General features: G+C 45.8%; 7 protein-coding genes across 10 annotated transcripts; 4 read left to right on the top strand and 3 right to left on the bottom strand.

Moving 5' to 3' along the window:
• The first annotated feature begins 142 nt into the window (after positions 1 to 142).
• Positions 143 to 1,529, top strand: LOC120443727 (proteasome subunit alpha type-6). Its single transcript, XM_039622982.2, has 4 exons — positions 143 to 298; positions 356 to 455; positions 518 to 694; positions 944 to 1,529. The coding sequence occupies exons 2-4, from the start codon at positions 380 to 382 to the stop codon at positions 1,423 to 1,425; spliced, it is 735 nt and encodes a 244-aa protein (XP_039478916.1). The 5' UTR covers positions 143 to 298; positions 356 to 379; the 3' UTR covers positions 1,426 to 1,529.
• Positions 1,508 to 3,416, bottom strand: LOC120443725 (deoxyribodipyrimidine photo-lyase-like). Its single transcript, XM_039622978.1, has 3 exons — positions 3,284 to 3,416; positions 1,958 to 3,214; positions 1,508 to 1,896 (listed from the first exon to the last, which is right to left on the bottom strand). Exons 1-3 carry the CDS (start codon positions 3,323 to 3,325, stop codon positions 1,543 to 1,545), a joined length of 1,653 nt encoding a protein of 550 aa, XP_039478912.1. The 5' UTR covers positions 3,326 to 3,416; the 3' UTR covers positions 1,508 to 1,542.
• Positions 3,417 to 3,636: 220 nt separating this feature from the next.
• On the top strand, positions 3,637 to 5,716 carry LOC120456298. The gene is made up of 2 exons (XM_039643048.1): positions 3,637 to 4,110; positions 5,167 to 5,716. The coding sequence occupies exons 1-2, from the start codon at positions 3,688 to 3,690 to the stop codon at positions 5,497 to 5,499; spliced, it is 756 nt and encodes a 251-aa protein (XP_039498982.1). The 5' UTR covers positions 3,637 to 3,687; the 3' UTR covers positions 5,500 to 5,716.
• Positions 5,717 to 6,162: 446 nt separating this feature from the next.
• LOC120446842 (lysosomal aspartic protease) lies at positions 6,163 to 7,601 on the top strand. The gene is made up of 2 exons (XM_039628036.2): positions 6,163 to 7,175; positions 7,239 to 7,601. Exons 1-2 carry the CDS (start codon positions 6,258 to 6,260, stop codon positions 7,497 to 7,499), a joined length of 1,179 nt encoding a protein of 392 aa, XP_039483970.1. The 5' UTR covers positions 6,163 to 6,257; the 3' UTR covers positions 7,500 to 7,601.
• Positions 7,602 to 8,380: 779 nt separating this feature from the next.
• Positions 8,381 to 10,584, bottom strand: LOC120446821 ((Lyso)-N-acylphosphatidylethanolamine lipase). Of its 4 annotated transcripts, none has more exons than XM_039628010.2 (2): positions 10,434 to 10,584; positions 8,381 to 9,856 (listed from the first exon to the last, which is right to left on the bottom strand). In XM_039628010.2, exon 2 carries the CDS (start codon positions 9,788 to 9,790, stop codon positions 8,627 to 8,629), a length of 1,164 nt encoding a protein of 387 aa, XP_039483944.1. In that variant the 5' UTR covers positions 9,791 to 9,856; positions 10,434 to 10,584; the 3' UTR covers positions 8,381 to 8,626. The 4 variants fall into 4 exon arrangements, with proteins under 4 accessions (XP_039483944.1, XP_039483936.1, XP_039483962.1 ...); XM_039628002.2 differs by having other exon boundaries at positions 10,138 to 10,582; XM_039628028.2 differs by having other exon boundaries at positions 10,458 to 10,574.
• Positions 10,585 to 11,095: 511 nt separating this feature from the next.
• On the top strand, positions 11,096 to 13,167 carry LOC120446810 (tubulin--tyrosine ligase-like protein 12). The gene has a single exon (XM_039627976.1). The coding sequence runs from the start codon at positions 11,248 to 11,250 to the stop codon at positions 13,126 to 13,128; it is 1,881 nt and encodes a 626-aa protein (XP_039483910.1). The 5' UTR covers positions 11,096 to 11,247; the 3' UTR covers positions 13,129 to 13,167.
• On the bottom strand, positions 13,163 to 16,710 carry LOC120446817 (activin receptor type-1). Its single transcript, XM_039627990.1, has 7 exons — positions 16,566 to 16,710; positions 15,984 to 16,113; positions 15,639 to 15,714; positions 14,918 to 15,576; positions 14,301 to 14,711; positions 14,018 to 14,243; positions 13,163 to 13,958 (listed from the first exon to the last, which is right to left on the bottom strand). Exons 1-7 carry the CDS (start codon positions 16,624 to 16,626, stop codon positions 13,809 to 13,811), a joined length of 1,713 nt encoding a protein of 570 aa, XP_039483924.1. The 5' UTR covers positions 16,627 to 16,710; the 3' UTR covers positions 13,163 to 13,808.
• Between the last annotated feature and the right edge of the window lie 26 nt (positions 16,711 to 16,736).

Raw genomic sequence — 16,736 nt, 5'->3', positions numbered from 1 at the left:
TTTTAGAATATAACTTTTTTACAAATCACATTGCTTTCGTTTACTTATTTTAGAATATTTTTAACAAACAAATTCGTACAATTCAGCCTATCTTGTAAGCGTAGCTTCACTTCAATAAGGCTTTATACACATATTCGATTTCAACGATAACAAATAAGTTCCAGCGCGCGTTGCTTTTTTGGTATTTTTTAGGTTCATTTTTATGTTGAGAATGACAATCTGAATTTTGCCCAGGTTCGATTTAAAGCGACATTTTCCCTGCTATAACAAAAATTTGTAAATTCTTTTTGTTCAAAAGGTGTGTGTTTTACGAATAACTTAGGAAATGCATTTTAACCGGCTTTATCTATTGCAGCTACCGAACCAAGAGGAAAGCAACATGTCTCGCGGAAGTTCAGCCGGCTTTGACAGACACATTACAATCTTCTCTCCGGAGGGACGCCTCTACCAAGTGGGTTAGTATCCTGGCTCTTGCGGCTCTATAGCATCCACTCTGACTTTACCTTATCCCCGCCAGAGTACGCCTTTAAGGCTATCGCCCAGGAGAACATCACCACGGTGGCGCTGAAGAGTGGCGACTGTGCCGTGGTGGCCACCCAAAAAAAGGTCACCGAGAAGAATATTGTGCCTGAAACAGTGACCCACCTGTTTCGCATCACCAAGGACATTGGGTGCGCAATGACCGGACGCATGGGTATGAACAATAGATACTTTCAATTCTTGTGAATCCCGGCATGGCTCGATTCATATTCTAGTAAAGAGTATTTTGTAAAAAGTTAGCCCATTTTTGATATGTCCTATTAACCCTCTAGTTTAATTCATTTCGAATTGTTTTTCAATTCTGATTGTGCTAAAATCTATAACTATAGCTTGCCAAAGGCAAAGCATAGGTGTATAGCGCTGTTCCAATCCCAACTTACAAATTCTTATTTGTCTTCCCTAGCTGATTCCCGCTCACAGGTGCAGAAGGCCAGGTACGAGGCCGCCAACTTCCGCTATAAGTACGGCTACGATATGCCCGTGGATGTGTTGTGCCGGCGAATTGCGGATATCAACCAGGTGTACACACAGAATGCCGAGATGCGTCCGCTCGGCTGTAGCATGGTGCTGCTGGCGTACGACAACGAAATCGGACCCAGCGTTTACAAGACGGACCCGGCTGGCTACTTTAGCGGATTCAAGGCCTGCTCAGTGGGTGCCAAAACTTTGGAGGCCAACAGCTATCTGGAAAAGAAATACAAAAACAACTTGTCCGAGGAGAAGGCGATTCAGCTGGCCATCACCTGTCTGTCCACCGTGCTCGCTATAGACTTCAAGCCGAACGGCATTGAGATCGGCGTGGTCAGCAAGACCGATCCAACTTTCCGCATTTTGAATGAGAGGGAGATCGAGGAACACCTAACCAAAATCGCCGAGAAGGACTAAGTTTTGTTCCGCTTACTGTAATTTTGTCATATTTTATAAAGCCTCTCCTTGGATCTATGGTTAAATAAAAAATGCTCTTGGCTTGCATTCAAAACAAAGGCAAATTCCAAAAACGTTTTATTTCTTCTTGTGCACCTTACCGCCGTATTGCATGACAAAGGCATTTACATCGAATTTGCGTTTGCATCCCTGATAGTTCATGTACCGAACCTTGCCGAAAATAGCCCGCTCCTTCCAACCCATATCATGGACGCCGCCAATTGACCACATGCAGCCCACATAGCCGTTGGGATCGCGTCCATCCAGACTGTACTTGTCGTTCAGCAGGATCGCGTACTCCAACGCCTCCTCTGGGGTTGCAGTCCATTCCAGAATCTTTTTGGCCCAGTACATCCGTAAAAAGCCGTGCATTTTTCCCTCGCGCACCAGCTGCAGTTGCGCCGAGTTCCATAGGTCGTCATAGGTCAGAGACTAGGGAAAAATAATAAAATCATAGTAGTGGCAAATCCAAAGAAATAATTTTATGGCGAACCTTCTCTAGTTCCTCTAATCTGTAGCAGGGATCCCGCTTGTCCTTGCGATGTGCATCTAGGGTTTGATATGCCCAAGAACTAAGACCTTTAAGACTATCATAGTGCTCATTGTAGAAGCAAAAGTTATCCGCCAGTTCTCGGCGCACAATGGCCTCCTCGCAAAACGAATCCGCCGAGGCTTTGTATTGGCCCCGAAACCGCTGCACCTCCAGAGCACACCGCTGAGCCGAGATGTGACCAAAGTGCAGCCAAGGCGAGAGTCCGGACAAGGCGTCTGCCGTGGGATCGTTTCGTTTGTCATTAAAATGGCGCAAACGACGACTGCAGAACTCGTAGAGCTGCTGGCAGGCCGCCGTATAGCCCGGTTTCGCCCACTGTACCTCTTCCACTTCCATGTCGCACTGCAGTGAAGCATAGGCAGCTAACCAATCCACGGTATTTACATTCTTGCAGCCCGTTCCAAAGGGATGCCGCACAACCGGTGGGAATTCGCTGAGGAACTCCCCCAGCTTGGAGTTGATTTTGTTGCGAATGGTGCGGGCAGCATACTCCTGTTTGTCGGAGGCCACCCACAACGGAACTACATTATGTGCATCGACTTGCACCATCGGCACGCTCTTGGGTAGTGCCTTGCTTACATTCTCGACCCATTGGCGGGGCAAACGCAGCGGGGCAAAGTCGCAGATTACGGCTCCAATATCTTTGGATTTCACAAATTCTGGCAACTTTTCCACGGCGGGACCCATTAGCAGGTGGAAGGGTATGTCCAGGGCGCGACACTGCTGCTCCACCTCCTGCAGGCCGCCCATCATGAACTTGTAGTGCCTGATGGTGGCATTCAGGAATTTGGGAACTAGGCAAAATACCACCGATAAGGGTAATTCCAGCTTGAAAGCCAGACGCTGAGCAAAAAGCAGGGCCCAGTTGTCCTGGACGCGCCCGTCGCGGGACATCCAGTAGACGACGCCGCCTAGGCTGGATTTCTTTACATCGTCGGTTTTGGACAGAACGCGCACTCGTTTCTTCCTGAAAGGGAATTCCTGAATGTTTGCTGCCGTGCAGACTCGCTGGTGTTCCAAGTGGGTGAGAAACTGCTCAAAGTTTTGGTATTCCGGCTTAGAAACCAACGAAGTCTTCGATGTGGAGGCCTCCTCATCGTTGCTTTCCTGATCACTTTTGGGCTTGGAGCTGCCTTCCTCACTTTTTGCAGCCTTTTTGGAAGGACCTACCTTCTGCGCCTTCGTACGCTTCATGGCCTGCAGCGGCAGAAAACAAACATGAATGAAAAATCCTGATTTGATTTGTACTAATTCGATTTAACTCACGATCTTAAATGATTCGCGCCAATATAATGCATTTGTAAACATAACTGTTCAACAATACGGCAACTCTATCAGCTGTTCAATAAAACTGGAAATTTAATCCAATAGCCGCACGCTGAGTGCTCTTCCAAAAGGTAGCTCTATATTTTAAAACTCATTTCCAACAGGCAAATTAAATAGGAATATTGACTTGTTCTAATAATAATGGGAAAAAGGGTTTTGAAAAACTTTTAGTTTTAAATGTTTTTAATTCATGAATTTTTCTTAAGATTTCAAAAGTCTCAGTATTGCATACGATATACAGCATCGATTTCGATTACAGAAAGAGTGCATCTCTGAAAGCGCACGTAGAAATCAAAGCGACTTATTACTGTTTTATTTTAAAATTTATTATATTCGCAAAGGAAATGGACGAAACTGTGGACGAAGTGGCGTTCAATGCCAATATCGGCCGTATTGCTAGATCCACGCTGCGCGATACTGAACATTCGATTCATAGGGAGTTGATCGACTACGCAGTGGCGTCTTGCCGACTGTTTTACATCCAGGATGCTTCAGCCTGGAAGGAATGGAAAACCAGCAATGAGGCTTTCAGGGATCACACTGCTGAAGAAGTGTGCTATTTATTCCTGACCGACGTTCTGCCCCAACTAGACACCTTTCAGCTTCCGGAGAGGGCCAAACAACGTCTCAAACTTCTGGATCTGCATCCATTTTTTAAACGCGTTTCCCAAGGCTATCAATATACTCCAGATTGCGAGCTTGCAGCTCGATTTGTAGTACAGCCGCAGAAGCATTTTATCATGACTAACGATATCAAAAATATAAAGGTAAGAAGATTGCTTATATTTTATGGATTAGGCTGGAGTTTACCCAACCAAAATGGTTATAAATTCTGTTGATGTTTTCGTTTGTTGTTAACGCAAGTGCGTTGAAAGCCAACCGTTCTGTCGGGAAAGGGACAGTTAATTGGGATGTTTTTAATGTCTAACTGGTGATGGATGCAAAGGAGCATGTGTTGGGGAGGGATCCGTTAATGTAGTGGACATTGGTAACGTTGGTGTGGGCAAGCATGCGCCTGTTCATAAGGATTTCAGTTCTTCTTTTTAGTGTTGTGGTTATGTAGGAGTTTATTGTGGTAGCTGGAAGGATGAGCTTGTTACCGACTTTTCACCGTTGAATAACCGCTTAGTAAAAATTACAAGGGGTTTATTATTCACCGCTTAATTTGTATGAAAACAAGGCATAACATTGGCATGTCCTAGGAAATCATCGCTATGAAAAATATCACATAAACACCTCTAGCAGAACGCAAAATAATCGCTTTTAATCACAGTTATTAGCGCATTTTAATGGGTAAATCATACCTCAATTCATCGGCTTTTCGCCAACTTTTCTAGAACGAATTTTCATCTCCTCTTTATCGATTCTTTAGGGATTATTCTGGTCCTATTTTCGTCAACCTTCCATCAATGAAACATCAAACTTATTTCAACAAATCTTTTATTAATACAATTTGTTATTAATACAATTTAGGAGATACGGTCCATACCTGGGGTAACACCTTAAGGAGGTTTTAAGGGTGTTACATTTCTATGTAAAATATGTCATTGTATATTTGACAGGCTGATTGGTATGGTGGGTGGTCATACCGTTGGTATACTAGATTCGTTGAGAGTATGTAACAAGCGTCTCCGACCATTCTTGATCAGGATCAATATCTGGGTCGAACCGGTCATGTCCGTCCGTTTGTCCGTATAAAGTTGTCATTAGTTTCCGGGGCTAATTCAGCAGGGGCAAGTGAAAGATCTAAATACGTGAATAATTTTATATCACTAATTTAATTCAAACAAAGTTGTAAATTTTTTATTTTTTTATTTTTAAAGAACAAAGATTCCCTAAAAAGATGTCAAACCGTGCTTATAAAAAGTGATGAAGTGGAGCAGAAGATCTGCGTTGGGTACCGAAGCAAGGTCACCCTGGAGTCCTCCGTTCTGTTCTCGGTTCTGTTATCCACCAATCATGAGCTTTCTATTGGGAAGATGCTCGATATGAGTGAGATTCACGAGCGGCTGCGGCGCGCCAAACAGTCATTTGAGGATACTGCCCGAGTTACTCCGTACCGAATGAACATTGACGACCTAATCTACAATTTGGATGTCTGTGCTAAGGTCAGATCTAAACTTTGCCGAGTAATAAGTGATTGTAAAAAGTATTAGAAAGGATAAGTAATACGCGCGCTTTATGATATTCGAAAAGCAATTGACCATTTCGAAAGTCTTGGTTCTGTGCATACATTTTCTTTTAAGCTCTGAGAAAAAGCGGTTTTTATCATTTTATAATGAAACTTTATTTATTTTACATTTTTATTGGCTTATAATTAATTAAACATTATATATTTATTTCTCTGAAATCAAGATGATTATAAGCAGTCAACGGCGTCTATTTGTTTGAAAAACCACAAAATTGAACAACCCATTTGTATTATTTAAGAACTACTTAAGCTTAAAATTCCTTTCCAAATTTTAATTAATTTTACTATTACTATTACTAAATTGAATTTATAAGAATCTTTATATATACAAATATAATTTAAGCTTCCCATTTCCATCGATTGTTATCTATATAATAAAATAATTTATGAAGGACGTTCTTGATAATTGTTAATAGTTTGATAGTCTACAAATGAAAGAGATGGGTATTTTTTTTAGCTCTTACTATATTTCTCTGTAAAAAAATCTTATCCTCTTCCTAAACGTGCAGAATTGATGATTGATTTGTAATACATATAAGATGGAAAATTAAGGAATTCCACTATTTTTTAAGAGAACTATCGAATCTCTCTGGTCAAACGTCGCGCCAAGTCAAATTTAGTACATTTTCTGTGCTGAATCATTTTCGCTGTGCCGCAATATTTAATTAACTGCAGCGATCATTGCAGTTTTAGCCACCAGTGAAGAGAAACATAGAACTCAAAATGCAGAAGGTTGCACTGCTGCTAGTTGCCTTCCTTGCTGCGGCCGTGGCCGACTCAAATCCACAGGAGAAACCCACATTGCTGCGAGTACCACTCCACAAATTTCAGTCGGCCCGCCGACACTTCGCGGATGTGGGCACAGAACTGCAGCAATTGCGCATTAGGTATGGCGGAGGTGATGTGCCGGAACCCCTGTCCAACTACATGGACGCCCAGTACTATGGACCCATTGCCATTGGCTCGCCGCCGCAGAACTTCCGTGTAGTTTTCGACACCGGCTCCTCGAATTTGTGGGTGCCGTCCAAGAAGTGTCACCTGACCAACATCGCATGCTTGATGCACAACAAGTACGATGCCTCCAAGTCGAAGACCTACACCAAGAACGGCACTGAGTTCGCCATCCAGTACGGTTCGGGCAGCTTGTCCGGATACCTGTCCACCGATACGGTTTCCATTGCCGGTCTGGACATCAAGGATCAGACATTCGCCGAGGCGCTGAGTGAGCCGGGTCTAGTCTTCGTGGCTGCCAAGTTTGACGGCATTCTGGGCCTGGGCTACAGCTCCATTTCCGTTGACAAGGTGAAGCCGCCATTCTACGCCATGTACGAGCAGGGCTTGATCTCCGCTCCGGTGTTCTCATTTTACCTGAACAGAGATCCCGCCTCCCCCGAGGGCGGTGAGATCATCTTTGGCGGCTCCGATCCCAACCACTACACTGGTGAATTCACCTACTTGCCCGTTACCCGCAAGGCCTACTGGCAAATTAAGATGGATGCCGCTTCCATTGGTGATTTGCAGCTGTGCAAGGGTGGTTGCCAGGTAATCGCTGACACCGGCACGTCACTAATTGCTGCTCCCTTGGAGGAGGCCACTTCTATTAACCAGAAGATCGGTGGAACTCCCATCATCGGTGGTCAGGCGAGTACCAAGCTCTAAGTTATTACCCGAATTACTGCTAATCCGTCTAATAACCTACTCTAGTATGTGGTATCTTGCGATCTCATCCCCAAACTGCCGGTAATCAAGTTTGTGCTGGGCGGAAAGACCTTCGAACTTGAGGGCAAGGACTATATTCTCCGCGTGGCCCAGATGGGCAAGACCATCTGTTTGTCCGGTTTCATGGGCATGGACATCCCCCCTCCAAACGGACCTTTGTGGATTCTGGGTGATGTTTTTATTGGAAAATACTACACCGAGTTTGATATGGGCAACGATCGTGTGGGCTTCGCCGATGCCAAATAATCGAACAAAGAAAAGTATACTTAAAATTTAAATTGTAAACATTATCGATCCCCTTGCGGATTTCTCCGAAGAACCTATGGAATATATATATAATAGCTATAACGTTTCTTTGTTTGATGGCGAGTTGTTTATGCGAAATCAGCAGAATGTTTTTGCTGGCTCTACTCTTTGTGATAGGGCACAAAGCTTTAAAAGGTACTATGTACGTGAATGTGTATATGGCATTTGTCATGATTAGTGGCGAGTCTAATTGATAACGAATGTATATGATTGCTTTTAAAGCTTTTTCACTCAATTAATTTGTATAATATACATTTCCATACAGTGAAAAGATCGTGTACCCAGCCAGTTGATAACAAATCTCTGGGGATCGACGACTTTCACAGTTTTTATACAAGACTATTTATAAGAGATCCGTTCTCTTAAATATGAAATGCCTTAAGCCAATGAATCATTTACTAATAAAATCTGGTATAATCCTAGTATAAAGAGCCGCTCCCGTTTTCAACTACATAATTCCATTGTTTTGCTGGCTATCAGCTAACTTAAGATAGCCTTAGACCCAAACCAAAAGAATTGAAAACAAGTGGCGCGTGTGGGGTCTTCCGGATCGATGTCTGACGCACGTTGGGCAAGGATTGCATTCGTAGAGAACTTTTCGGCGGAGCTTTGAATTCCTCCATTCCTCCATTGCTTATCAGTCAAGTTATCAATGGAACTCCATGCGCGGTGACAGTGCCCCTGAAGTGACCTTTGTACTCGGACTGAATCAGCACAAATTAACGATAACTGCTACAAAAGCGCTTGGTTGCCAGCGCAATCCATTTTTTTTATGAAACGTATATACCTAGGTCACTTGAAACAAGGAGTTTTTGACTAAGTTGATTTTTTAACAAAAATAGATATATATTTAAACTATTTAAAAACTTGAAATCTCAAAGAACATAAATAAGAATACGCCCGTCTTGGGAGTTATTTTAGTTGGCCAGTTTTGACGGTAGAGTAAAAATAACGGCTAATTGGATAAGATGACCATTTAATACTAGGCAATGACACTAAGCTATTAGATACAGGCTGGCAGGCGAGCTGTGATTTGTTTGGTTCTCAGCGAATCCCGCTGCTTCTGCTCACTTCGGTTTGATGTTCGCCGCCAGTTCGTCGGTGGTCGGCGTGGATGTGTCAGCTGCAGTGACTGGTTCGGACACCGGCTGCACTTCGGGCTGGACCTCTACCGTCTTGGCTGTGCTCAGGCTGGGCTCGCGCTCCTCGTCGGACTCCGTAGACTCGCGGATTAGCTGCAAGGGCGTTATCAGCTTGCCTCCGGCCACGTTGTACATATCACAGGTCTCGTTCACGTAGCGGTTGAATACGTCCGGCTTGTCGGCATATACGTGGTGGCCGGCGCCCGTTACGATCTTGATGTCCACCATGTTGCTGCCGCGCTGCGACTTGATCTTCTCCCCAGACGACGAGTCGATCCACGACCGGGAGCCATAGATAAACGTGATTGGTATGTTGCTGCGCACGTCTTTGATGCGGTGAATCATGGGATGCTTGGCCCATCCGAAGGATTGCATCATTGTGTGGAAGGCGGACTCACCGCTGGGGTTCTGGGCGTTGCACTGATGTATGTACTGCGGCAGCAAGTTGATATCCTCCTCGATGGTGCTCTGGAACTTCCGCATAATATCTGGCCGTGTCTTTTGCACCACCCACTGGCCAAAGGGGCCGGCGGCGCGTAGAGCCCACAACGGATTAAGCGGGGTCAGTACTCTAGCTATGGCCCGCACCCAGAGCGGAATTGTTTTGCCGTTGGTCGAGTCCGAGGGCTTCTCAGGGAAGCCCCAGGGATCGGCCAGTATGAGGTGTTTCACACGCTCCGGGTGTGAAAGGGCGTAGCTGGAGGCAATGAAGCCGCCCATCGAGTGGCCCAACAGAATCATGTCGTTGATGTTCATTTCGCGGCGCCACTCCTCCACCGATTTGACAAATTGCTTCTCGCACACCAGCGCATCCTTGGCGAACTGCGGCCGGGAGCTGCGTCCGAAACCGAGGATGTCCATGGCGTATACTGGACGACCCTTGGCAAAGGCATCCAGGTTCATCACCCACAGGGCAATGCCTGCTCCCAGGCCATGCAAAAGCACCAGGGGCACCTCCTTGGACTCGGTATTCATGCTGATGGTCCAGATCTTATCCGCTTCGCCCACCGCAGGCCCGATGTCCACAAAGAAGCCGCGGTAGGGCAGCTTTACGTACGACAGTATTTTCTTCTCCACGGCACGCAGCATTGTCGGTGAGCTGGATGTCCAGTTACACAACCATTTCCAGAGAAAGAATCTATTGTTTCGGGGATCCTGCAGGTGAGAGATGAAAGTGACGAGTGAATTTGGGGAGTTGCTGAGGTGACTGAGCGTTGTGGGTTCGATGGGCACCTCTAGCCGCTGGCTATGTGATCCATGCCAGGTGCTCCGTCCCGAAAATTACTTAACCAGCGGCTGTCAGTTAATTGCGCAGTTGTTTGCAAAATGTGGCAATGGAAATGGGGATATATTTAGGGTATTATCGTGATATCACAAGGCAGGGCTTACTATGATGGTGAACCTGGCCTGGGCCTGGACCTGGTCGCCCTGCTTACCTCTAGGTCCATGCCCTGATGGGATACCGATCCCACAGCAACTGTAGGCTGCGGCAGGTTCGAAATAGAGACGTCTGTGGATGCTGGCGTTGGAAGCACCACGCCACCGCTCGCCACTGCCAGCGTTTCGCTCATCTCGCTCACGATCTGATCTCTCACTGCTGATTTGTGTGGGTACAATGGACGGCTGTGTGCGGGTGTGTGCGGGGGGTCTGGTATCCTAACAATAATATTCCGCCACCATTTGCGCGCTACATGCGTACCCGTCGAAAGGCGAGAGTTTCATGAATACTGACACGAGAATAAATTCCGATTTGTACCCCTTAGAACTGCCGAGCTGGGATGACTTGTAACTTCTGCTAATGCTCCGCGGAAAGTGGCCTGGTTTGGTCTGAGTCAAGTTCCGTGTCGCAATTACATGTTATCTATTCTAATGGTGAAATACTGGTTGTTGTTGCTAATTCAGTGGGAAGAGCCACTAACAAATACAGGCGCAAAAACCAAGCGAGTGCGGTCACACCATCAGCTGGGCTGATCAGCTGGCCGCCGACAGTGCTGGTTAACGGTTAGCAGGGGCGGCAAAATTAGCAAAATTAGGGAAATTAACCTTTATTAGCCTTTAAAATGTAATATTTTAACTCTTATCCATCCTGTTAAGCACAAGTTATAATTCCATTACGTTGTGAACGATAAACGGTGTCTTAAATACTCTCTAAAATAAAAACATTTTTAAAGCCTAGCTTAATGAGACAGAACTAATAATAGTTTGTTTATGTTGCACTTCTAATTAGATTAACAAGGAAGAGCAATATTAAAAACGTTTGCTGAATTATTTTGAGTTTGCGTTAAACTTTTTATTAAAAAAAATAGAAGTGTTTACCAAGTCAGAAAAACAAAAGTCGAGGGCTTTTTTTTAATTCGAAACATAGCTTACATATATAGTTGTACATTCACACCAGATACAATAAAAGATTGCGGGAACGGAACCGAGTCCTAAATGTGCGTACTTCCTCAAAGAAGAAGAAATACGCATCACTGGACCCGGGCGTATACGGTCACTTTAACTTGGCCGTGCTCCAAGAGTATTCCTTTTTGCGCCCTTTCTTGCACATGGACGGCATAAACAAGTACAACGAATTTGTGGCGCTGCACAAGCCGCAGCTGGAGTCCTCGGCTGTTCCGTTGATCTTTTGGCCGGCGCTGTACCGAAAACTGACTACGGAAACATTCGACGCCGGCGAAGCACTCCAGTTGATGCTGATTGACTACGATGAGGATGAGGAGCAGAATCCTGCCGAGAACGACGACAGTCCCAACCCCGTGTTCGCACTGGGCGTGGCCCGAGAGCAGGGAATAAAGACCAGTGATCCTCAGGCCATCTTTTTGGTCGATCACGCTTGGACATTCAGGTTGAACGGAGCCCGGCAGCAACTGGAGCAGTATCCGCAACTGGCGGACCGTCTTTCGGCCATCACTGGCGTTGATCTCGAGCTGGAGAACCGGGTCGATAAGATACTGCGCCGCCTATGGAAGTACTGCCACGCCTACTCCATCGGCAGCGAAGGCTTGTCGGACGAGGAGCGCCAGCCCATCTGGTACGTGATGGACGAAGTCGGTTCAGCGGTGAACCACTCGGACGATCCCAATTTTCGTCTTGTCCCTCTGCTCTACCTAAACACCCAAACTACGTACAGTGTGCTCTTTCCGATTCGGGACTGCAATGTCGGAGATTCAGTGACCCGCGATGTGGTGGAGTACGTGGCCAAAGAGGCGCCCCAGCGGGATGCCCTGCTTTTACCCTGGCGCGATTCCGACCTCACGGGCGAAAGCTTCTTGCAAGTTGAACCCCGGGTAGACTACTTCACCAGCGGTCACATCCCTGAAACCTATCCCAAAAGCAACATCGATCCACTGCCAGCCAGTTCACGTTGCGACCCCTTAAAGGTGTATGCAGAGTACGAGGTGGTGCGCCGTCATCTAACTTCGCCTGAGTTCATCCAAGTTAACAACCCAGACGAGGCGGATGTCCTTTGGCTCACACATCACTTCAAGGATTTTGAGAATTTTGCCGATAGGTCGCCCGGCAAGTTCATCAATCAGTTTCCCTTCGAGTACGTAATCACCATCAAAGACCTCCTAAGCATTGTGGGCCGCCGGGCGGCCAAAGAACACCACAATAGCCTTACGCTTGAAACGTTTCCGACATGGCTTCCCACCACCTATAATCTTTCCACCGAGCTAAAGGAATTCGCTGCTTACTACCAAACGAGAGAAGCCAAGGGCCTAGACAACCACTGGATTATCAAGCCGTGGAATTTGGCTCGCGGGCTGGACACACACATCACGGACAACATCAAGCAGATCGTACGTCTACCGGCCACTGGTCCAAAGATAGCACAAAAGTACATCGAGCGACCAGTTCTGTTTAGGCGAGAGGAACTGGAAGGACGCGTTAAGTTTGATATTCGCTATGTAATTCTCTTGAAGAGCGTCAAACCGCTGAAGGCATATATACACCGGAAGTTCTTCCTGCGTTTTGCAAATCACCCCTTCTCGCTGGATCACTTCGATGACTACGAGAAACACTACACGGTGATGAACTACCAGACGGAGGCGCAGCTGCATCACGTCAAGTGCGACGACTTCCTGACCCTCTGGCAGGATCAGTATCCGGAAAATAGTTGGTCAGCTCTGGAGCAGCAAATCTGTAACATGCTTCTCGAGGTGCTTCAGTGCGCCAGTCAAGCAGATCCACCCTGCGGCCTGGCTCCTTGTGCCCAATCACGAGCTCTTTACGCAGCTGACATTATGCTCCGGTGGAAGGACGATGAGGAAAAGGTGATGGAGCCCCAGTTGCTGGAAATCAACTGGACTCCCGACTGCAAACGCGCCTGCGACTATTACCCCGATTTCTGCAACGACATCTTTCGTCTGCTCTTTCTAGACGAAGAAAATGACGAGAGCTTCCGGGTACTGACAGCAGACGATTGACATAATCCCAGCCAATAAACCAGATTTCCTAATGTTAAATGCTTAGTCGTGTATTTCATTTCGTTTAGACTATACAAAACTTAAATAGCTTGCCATTTGTACAATATACAAGTAGGTGTGTATGCTTCTATGCGTGGGGAACTAAGTCCTAAAGGCTTAACTAACTAAGATAGCAAGTCAATTGGTGGTGTCGCTTATGGTTCTATCATAGCATGGACATGTTCTATAGTTATGAATTTAGTGTAAAGTTCAAAGAGTGAGCTTAAAGTTAGGGCGTTTACAATTCTCAATTGCAAATGGCACTTGATGAACGATGAATAATGGTAAATAGTGAAATGACAACTTTACAGGATGATATCCCAAGAACATACATTAGAATCGATGCTAACATTAACTTAAGGCAATTTTCAAGGCACCCTATTCAGGCTAGGCTCACGGTGGAACGGAAACGATAATGTCAATTCAAACATAAATAAATATGTTATAGTCTTCTATGTATAAGTTCCCAAGGGTCTTGTACTTGGATTAGTTAATTCAACACGAAGGATCTTGGCTTAGCTTTGAATAATATACCTACGAACTAATAGTGTGAAATGCAAGGGTATGTCAATGAATGAATCTTAGACTACCTAGGTGGTACACCTAAATTATCGCTTACTGCTAGGGCTCGACTACAACCACTAAACGCAGACCTCGTCAAAGTCCAGGCGTATCTTCTCGTCGGCGGAAGCTAGCTTATGTATAGTCTTTTTTATGCGCAGCGCTGGCAAGCGCACGTTGGGGTTTTGGTGCCAGCACTCCCTCATGAGCTTGGACATTCCAGCCAGTAACTAAATAATGAGAACTATTAAATTGAAAATCCTGACAATGACATACGAAAGCGGCTTACCGAATCCGAGCTCCAACGATTGGGGATAGAGGGCCTGTAGTTGTCGATGCAGACCACCTTGCGCATATCCTCAAAGCTGGGATCCATTGGTACCACATCGTAGAAGGGCACCTTGTACTCCTCTGCTATGCCGCAAGAAATGGTGCGACGACAAACCTCCCAGAGGACCAGTCCAAATGCGTAAATATCTGTGCGGCGTAGTGCTTCGAAGCATTCTAAATCAATGCTGCAATCAAATTTTAAAGTGACATTTTCGTTTATGGTACAGCCAATAAGGACATACCTTTCATCCAGAACCTCTGGGGCCATGTAGCGCTTGGTGCCCACTTTAGGGTTGTTGCCCAGGTCCAGTTGTCCTGTGACATGCGAATGGGTAACGGCCAGTCCAAAGTCAGCTATCACGCACGAGCCGTTCGAGGTGACGAGTATATTTTTTGACTTCAAATCACGATGGGCCATAGCTGGCTTTCCTTGCTTGCCGAATATCTCTGTGTGCAAGTGCACCAGCCCATTAGCTATAGACAGGCAAATCCATACCATATCGTTGTGGCTTAGGGCGTTACGGTTAAGGTGATCAAACAGCGAGCCCAGTGGATAGTAATGTGTCATTAACCAAAGTTGGGTACACGAGTTGCGCGACGTCATGTCGGAGCCGATGAATCCGAGAATATTTTCATGTCGAAGCAAAATGGTGCTGAAAAAAGTGCGATTACTAAATGATTCATAGAGCATTCAAAGGTAGCAATAAATCGTATACTCTATAGGACACATTTAATGGGGGGAAGCATTACAGAGTATTTTTGGGGGTTTTTGTAGACTGATTTTAATGAAATTGAAAACTAGTGTAGGAATTCCTTGTATAAAGTTATACAATATACCTTAAAGTAATTTTGTCCTTACCTGTAGATCTCCGTTTCCCGCTTCCAGGACTCTTCGTCGCGACTGAAGAATATCTTGACGGCGATGCTTTCGCCATGCCAGTGTCCGCGCCAAACCTCACCGTACTTGCCTCGGCCTATGCACTCGATAAGGGTGACCTGTTTGGCTAGCGTGCGCTGGACCAGCAGCGGCAACCCGCTGCCCGATCCGGAGGTCACAGAGTGCTGAAGATACTCCCTCAACGTACTATCACCGGCGCTGGTGGCGCGGAGCAGCTCATCATTGACTAGATACGCTTCCGGGTCCTGTTTGGTTCGCGAGGCAGCCAGACGCTTGCGATGGCTACGACGAATGAAGAAGATGGTCACGGCGCCCAGCAGAGCGATAACCAAAAAAGGACCCAGAATGGCAACAGACATCTTGCTTATACTACTGGTATCCGCGGTTATTACCGTCACATCATTGCTGTCGAAGGGCAGCAGTTCTGGAAAGTCTCCTTCATTGCAGTAATCACCGGCACAGCATACCACATTTACGAACTTTCCCGTATTGCGTTTACTGGGTGCATTGATCTTTAAGGAGTTCTGGCTGCAGATCATGGGCAGTTGATCCGGCGAAGTGCTGCAACCGCGTGACTCCTGCACCTGACCATCGGCATCGCGGGTGCGCGACTTCCAGCACTGTTAAAAGACGGAAACCTAGTTACTTTTATGTTTAATTAAGTTTAAAGTGAGGAACTTACCTGAATCGCATTCTGGCAGGTGTGGGTAAACTCATACGGATCCCGGCAGGGCGGCTCGCAGGAATAGCATTTGTATCTGGTAAAAGAGAGTGTTTAATATGATAATACAAGTAAAATTATGAAATTTTTGATTTTTTTTTTTTAATATAACCATTTATTATGTGGACTTAAAGCATGAGTCGTACAAGTTTTACCTTCTCTTCATGCGGCGCTTACTCTTAATGTGTCTCCTAATTAGGGATTAGCAGCATGGCAATTGGAAGGTAGCAGAGATTAGCAATACAGTGTTTTTTGCACAAAAGCGGGGGTTACAACCTTGGGGTTCTGGACTTAAGATATAATTACCTGGGATGCGTCTGCACAGAGTTCTGTGGCACGGCCGGTAACTCTTTGCCATTGAAATGGGCGGATGAGGCGGAGGATGGTTCCATGTCTAAACTCGGAATGTCCTCCCGCAGATGATCACTGATTTCAGCTGAAACACAACAAATGCACATTAAAACACATGCACATAGCACATATGTACACACATGGAAAGCCCCACCAATACCACTAGCACTAAAACACACACAGGCGGCCCAGCAAGTTCTGTATACACACACGGAACTATGGTGTGCGTGGGTAAATCATTGAGAAAATGCACTTATGCTGCAAACGCCCACGACATCCGTTTATATAATCCGTTCTATAGGATCCGTCAGAAGCTTCTTTTACTAATCAACATCCCGAGAACACTTTTCCGATTTTCCCTGGCCAAGTGTACGCAGCACAGTTGGGCAGAACCACAGCATATGAAAACAAATCGAAAACACTCCGTGACTTTTCAAGCCATTCCGTCTGGCTCTAAAACCCCTTACAATCGGAATTTCTCTTGCGCACTCTCTTCTCAAAGCACTCAATAACTGCCTAATACTAATTAAGGCCCACCTCTGGCATTGTTGTTTAGCAGAAATGTCAATAGAAAAACTAATAATATATTGGACTCCATTGCTAGAAATGTTTTAAGTCCGAACCTATCGGGGTCTATCGATATAAGACAGGGCAGTGTGACCAGGGCCAACGTCTGCACATAACATAGTAAACAAAAATACTAGGCCC

This window comes from Drosophila santomea, chromosome 2L (genome assembly GCF_016746245.2).
Source record: "Drosophila santomea strain STO CAGO 1482 chromosome 2L, Prin_Dsan_1.1, whole genome shotgun sequence".
NCBI classification, from domain to species: Eukaryota; Metazoa; Arthropoda; class Insecta; order Diptera; family Drosophilidae; genus Drosophila; species Drosophila santomea.
This window is presented reverse-complemented; position numbering and strand designations above follow the sequence as displayed.